The sequence below is a fragment of the Scyliorhinus canicula genome, unplaced genomic scaffold (genome assembly GCF_902713615.1).
Source record: "Scyliorhinus canicula unplaced genomic scaffold, sScyCan1.1, whole genome shotgun sequence".
NCBI classification, from domain to species: domain Eukaryota; kingdom Metazoa; phylum Chordata; class Chondrichthyes; order Carcharhiniformes; family Scyliorhinidae; genus Scyliorhinus; species Scyliorhinus canicula.
In genome coordinates, this window is record NW_024055461.1 from 1,308,333 (window position 1) to 1,314,943 (window position 6,611).

At 47.0% G+C, this 6,611-nt stretch overlaps 1 protein-coding gene across 1 annotated transcript; it reads left to right on the plus strand.

Annotated features, from left to right (window-relative positions):
- Window positions 1–3,287: 3,287 nt before the first annotated feature.
- Window positions 3,288–4,892, plus strand: LOC119959663 (oocyte zinc finger protein XlCOF6-like; the record flags this gene model as incomplete). The annotated part of the gene is made up of 2 exons (XM_038787843.1): window positions 3,288–3,765; window positions 4,102–4,892. Coding segments are annotated over 2 exons (933 nt in total), but the record flags the coding sequence as incomplete, so codon positions are not given.
- Window positions 4,893–6,611: the final 1,719 nt, after the last annotated feature.

Sequence of the window (6,611 nt, forward strand, 5' to 3'; positions counted from 1 at the left end):
ACTCCTTTCTTCGATAGAGCAGCCTGAACCTTATTAAATGCCGCTCGCTTCCTCGCCAACTCGGCTCCCACATCTTGGTAAATCCTCACTAGGATAACTGAGTGAATCCCTTCCCACACTTAGAACAGGCGAATGGTCTGTCGCGGGTGTGACGGTGATGATGAATTTCCAACTCACAGGAGATCTGAATCCCTTCCCACAGTCCCCACATTTCCATGGTTACAGCATGCTGCTGGTGTCCTTGTCCCTCTCCAAGTTTGACGATCAGTTGAACTCAAGTGTGTGTGTATCGGGTCTTTTTTCAGTAACGCTGATCTTTTTAAAAAATAAATTTAGAGTATCCATTTTTTTTTCCAATTAAGGAGCAATTTAGCATGTCCAATCCACCTACCCTGCACATCTTTGGGTTGTGGGGCTGAAACCCACGCAAACACGGGGAGAATGTGCAAACTCCACACGGACAGTGACCTGGGGCCGAGATCGAACCTGAGACCTCGGCACCGTGAGGCAGCAGTCCCAGTCACACTGATGTTGAAAATCTTTTCCTACAGACAGAGCAGACAAACATTTCTTCGTCTACATTCACAGGCCAATGATATTCAGGTCCTGATGAATGGAGTGACTCTGTTAAATCTTGCTGTGAAGTTTGATTTGAGTTTCCATTTGTAAATCCTCCCCTTGTAATATCCTGTAAGAGGAGTTTATAAAAGTCATTAGGGGCAGGCACGGTGGCTCAGTGGTTAGCCGAGATCCCGGGTTTGATCCCGGGTCACTGTCCATATGGACTTAGCACATTCTCCCCTTGTCAGCATGGGTTTCAATCCAAAAAGATGTGACGGATAAAATTACCCCTTAATTGGGACAAAATACAATTTTGTACTCTATATTTAATAAAAAAAACAATCGTCAGCACTCAGTCCAGGATAGAAATTCTGAACAGACAATTCTAGTTTCTCTGGAACATTGTTTGCTCTCTTGTTTCCCCCAAAGCTGTAAATCCCCGTCCCACACACTCTCCCTCCTCCCTGGGCTGAAATCCAAACCCATCTGCACCATTTCTTTCCTCCACTCCCAGTTTTCTCCCTCCCTCTCCTCTGCCTGGGTTCAGTTCTCCAGCTCCTGTCTGCAAACTGACAATAAAACCAATGGGTCTTATTGGGGACTCCAGCGGGTGTTTGTGAATACTCCCTGTCTACCTCCCTGGGTTTCCTTCCTCCCCACAGACCAGGGCCGCGATTCTCTGGTCCGGCGTCAGAGTGCCGGCGCCAAAACAGGAGTACTTTACTCCAGCGCAGGTTCCGAGACCCGATTCCCGGGTGCTGGGGGGTCCAGCACGGCGCTGAAGTGGCCCATCCCCCACAGGCCGCCCCCGGACCGTTCAACCCCGAGGTCCAGCCGGGCCCAGAGCATATTAGAACAGCGCCGGCGGGACTAGGATTTTTTCAGTCGGCCGGTCGATCCATTCGGGCTGGAGAATCGCGGCACCGCCGGAGAATCGCCGCTATGGCTGTTTGCGGCGATTCTCCGTGCGGCCCAGCACCATGCGCGCCTGCCCGATTTTTTTATGGGTGGGAGAATGGCGTTGAGGTGGCATGGCGCAATTCGCGCAGTCCCCTGCCGATTCTCCGGCCCGGCAGGGGGTCGGAGAATCGCGACCAGAGTCCTCTGATGATTTGAGCCCAACCTCGAATCACTCGAATTAATTTCCATTTAATTGGGAAACAAAATTAAATGAAATTTCGTGGCTCCACAAAGTGTTTCCAACTCCTGCCTCCCACCCCGTTAACAGGTGGATGCAATTATTTTTCTTACTGAAAGGGTGGTCTCTGGGGCCATGGTAGTGCTGTGGTTAGCACTGCTGCCTAATGGTGCTGAGGATCCAGACTCGATCCCGGCCCCGGGTCACTATCCATGTGGAGTTTACACATTCTCCCCGTCTCTGCGTGTGTCTCACCTTCACAACCCAAAGATGTGCAGGGTAGGTGATTTGAACAAGCTAATTTTGCACCTTAATTGGAATAAAAAGTTGGTTACTCCAAATATATTTTTAAAAACTCTTTCCTAATGTTTACAATGAAAGGTGTGGGTACCCCAGGAGAGGGCTACATTTCAGGGACAGTAAATGGACAGGTATCCGTCTCATGTTCTTATCTGGTACAGATTAGATATATTAATTACAGTTCCGTAATAAAATTCATAATTATTTCTCGCCATGTACTATAAGACTGTAGCTATGTTATAGATTTCCAGCTATCTCTTCCCTCAGAGGGTTGTGTTGGATTTCTCTTCCACAGGGACCAGTTGTATCTGGGGGTCATTGAATATATTGAACCACAAGTTAGACAGATATTTTATTGACAATGGAGTTAAGGGTTACGGGGAACATGTAGGAAAATAGCGTGAAAGCTGAGATGAGGAGGGATTTCTTCACTCGAGGATGTGGTGAAGCTTTGGTATTCCCCAGAGGAATATGGAGCCTCAGCCATTAGGTATGTTCAAGACAAATATTGACAGGTTTCTAGATGTTGAAGATATCGAGGGATATGGGGATCATGTGGGAAAATGGTGCTGAGGTAGATCAGCCAAGGATCTCATTGAATGGTTGAGCAGACTCGGTGGGCCGAATGGCCTACACTTGATCCTATTATAATCTCTGCGTCCTGGTCAGGAAGCAGTGAGCTGAACTTGGATCTGTAAATCAACATGAATCAGCCCTTCAGGAGAATTGGGAGGGTGAATATTAGATACAGCAGAGTGAGAATGGAGGGAGATTGTGTCGGATGGAGATTTACAGATTTTGGAAAAGGAGAGGAAATTATATTCCATAGGAAGTAGAATTGTCTTCTGAGTTTCTATCCTGTAATAACAGTGATGACTTTCGTAAATTGTTTTTAAAGGATATTAGAAGAGGAGGAATTATAGACAGAAATCTCAAACATCACGTCTCGATGTGACAAACTCACTCGATTCCTTCTGATCTGAAAACAACGGGCTCTGAACATCATCGACGAGAAGGAGAAATTTTTGTCCGATCTTTCGGCGTCAAAAGATTTGAAATATCAGTGTGACTGGAAAAGCACCGAGACCCACACCACACATCCGAGTGAGAGAGTTCCAGTGAACTCACTGTGAAAAGAGCTTCAACCAGACACACGGCCTGAAAAAAACATCACACCATTCACACTGAGGAGAGACAGTGCACATGTTCTGTGTGTAGACAAGGCTTCAACTGATTGTCCAATCTCGAGAGACACGAGGAGACCCAAAACATGGAGAAACCGTGGAAATGTGCTGACTGTGGGAAGGGATTTAGAGCCCCATCTGTGCTGGAGATTCATTGCCGCAGTCACACTGGGCAGAGGCCATTCACCTGCTCTCAGTGTGGGAAGGAATTCACTCAGTTATCCAGTCTGTATGCACACCAGCGAGTTCACACTGGGGAAAAGCCATTCACCTGCTCCCAGTGTGGGAAGGAATTCACTCAGTTATCCAGTCTGCAGAGACACCAGCGAGTTCACACTGGGGAGAAGCCATTCACCTGCTCCCAGTGTGGGACGGGATTCAGTTCTTCATCCAACCTACGGAAACATCAGCGAGTTCACACGGGGGAGAGGCCATTCACCTGCTCCCTCTGTGAGAAGGGATTCAGTGATTCATCCACCCTGCAGACACACCGGCGAATTCACACTGGGGAGAGGCCATTCATCTGCTCTCAATGTGGGAAGGGATTCATTAACTCGTCCAAACTTCGGAACCATCAGCGAGTTCACACTGGGGAGAGGCCGTTCACCTGCTCTCAGTGTGGGAAGGGATTCAATAACTCGTCCAACCTTCGGAACCATCAGCGAGTTCACACTGGGGAGAGGCCGTTCACCTGCTCTCAGTGTGGGAAGGGATTCAGTGATTTATCCACCATGAAGAGACATAAGCGAATTCACACTGGGGAGAGGCCATTCACCTGCTCTCAGTGTGGGAAAGGATTCAGTGATTTATCCACCCTGCGGAAACATCAGCGAATTCACACTGGGGAGAGGCCATTCATCTGCTCTCAGTGTGGGAATGGATTTACACATTTATCCAGTCTGCAGACACACCAGCGAATTCACACTGGGGAGAGGCCATTCACCTGCTCTCAGTGTGGGAAGAGATTCAATAACTCGTCCAACCTTCGGAACCATCAGCGAGTTCACACTGGGGAGAGGCCGTTCACCTGCTCTCAGTGTGGGAAGGGATTTGTTAGTTCATCCACCATGAAGAGACATAAGCGAATTCACACTGGGGAGAGGCCATTCACCTGCTCTCAGTGTGGGAAAGGATTCAGTGATTTATCCACCCTGCGGAACCATCAGCGAGTTCACACTGGGGAGAGGCCGTTCACCTGCTCTCAGTGTGGGAAGGGATTTGTTAGCTCATCCACCATGAAGAGACATAAGCGAATTCACACTGGGGAGAGGCCATTCACCTGCTCTCAGTGTGGGAAGGGATTCAGTAATTCGTCCAACCTTCAGAAACACCGGCGAGTTCACACTGGAGAGAGGCAATTCATCTGCTCTTAGTGTGGGAAGGGATTATATAGAAACATGAAAAGGGAGAGCAGGAAGAGGCCATTTGGCCCTTTGCGCCTGATCTGCCATTCATTATGATCATGGCTTATCATCCAACTCAATAGCTTAATCCCGCTTTCCCCTCCATATCCTTTGACCCCCTTCGCCTTCAGTGCGATATCTAACTGCTTCTTGCAAACAAATAATGTATTGGCCTTAAAGTTTTCCTGTGGTAACAAATTCCACGGGCTCACCACTCTCTGGTTGAAGAAATTTCTCCTCATCTCTGTCTAAATGGTCTCCCCCGTATCCTCAGATTGCGACCTCTGGTTCTGTACACTCCCACCATCGGGAAAATCTTTCCTGCATCTACCTTGTTAAGTCCTGTTCGAATATTATAGGTTTCTATGAGATCCCCCTCATTCTTCTGAACTCCAGCGAATACAAACCTAACTGATTCAATCTCTCATACGTCAGTCCCACCATCCCAGGAATCAGTCTGGTAAACGCTCGCTGCACTCCCTCTAGAGCAAGAACATCCTTCCTCAGATAAGGAGACCAAAATTGCTCACAATATTCCAGGTATGGCCTCGCCACGGCCCTGTGTAATAATAGCAAGATATTCCTGCTCCTGTACTCGAATCCACTCGCAATGAAGGCTAGCATACCATTTGCCTTCTTTACCGCCTGCTGGAGCTGCATGCTTACCTTCAGTGACTGGCGTACAAGGATACCCAGGTCTCATTGCACATTCCCCGCCTCTCCTAATCTATGGCCGTTCAGATAATAGTCTGCCTTCTCATTTTTAGTACCAATGTGGATAACCTCGCATTTCTCCAAATTATACTGCATCTGCCATTCATTTGCCCACTCACTCAACTTGTCCAAATCACTCTGAAGGATCTCTGCATCCTCCTCACAGCTCATCCTCCCAAGCAACTTGTGTGATCTGTAAATTTGGAGATATTGCATTTTGTTCCCTCATCTAAGTTGTTAATATATAAGTGGTGCAGCTGCCTCATGGTGCTGAGGATCATGGTTCAATCATGCCTGGGTCACTGTCTGTGTGCAGTCAAGTTCTCGATTTTGCGTGGGTCTCACCCCCATAACCCCAAAGATGTGCAGTGGAGGGGAACTGGCCATGCTAAATTACCACTTATTTACAAAAATAGAATTGGGTACTTTAAATTTGAAAAGAAAAATCATTTATATATCTTGTGAATATCTGGGGCCCAGGCACTGATCCCAGCGGTACCCCACGAGCCACTGCCTGCCAATTTGAAAAAGATCCATTAATTCCTCCTCTTTGTTTCCTGTCTGCCAGTCAGTTTTTTTATCCATCTCAAGAGACGACCCCTAATCCCATGTGCTTTCATTTTACCCACTAATATCTTATGCAGGAATAAGTCGAAAGCTATCTGAAAGTCCAAATATACCACATCCACTGGCTCTCCCTCGTCAACTCGACCAGTTACACACTTGAAGAATTCCAGTAGATTTGTCAAGCATGATTTCCCCTTCATAAATCCATGCTGGCTCTGTCCGATCCTGCCACTGGTTTCGAAGTGCTTTGCTATAAAATCTTTGATAATGGATTCTAAAATTTGCCCCACTGCCGATGTCAGGCTTACTGGTCTATAATTTCCTGTTTTGTCTCGAGCTCCCTATTTAAATAGTGAGTTACATAAACCACCCTCCAATGTGCAGGAATTGTTCCAGAGTCTATAGAATCCTGGAAGATGACCACCAATGCATCCATTATTTCTAGAGCCACTTCCTTAAGTACTTTGGGATACAGATTATCAGGCCCTGGGGATTTATCAGCCTTCAATCCCATCAATTTCCCCAACACAATTTCTCGAATATTGATCTCCTTTAGTTCCTTCCTCTCACTAAATCCTGCGTTCCCCAACATTTCTAGCATCTAATTTGTGAAGCCAGAAGCAAAGTATGTATTTATTTGCTCACCCATTTCTTTGTCCCCTATTATACATTCCCCTGTTTCTGACTGAAAGGAACCTACATTTGTCTTCACCGATCTTTTTCTCTTCACATACCGACAGAAAC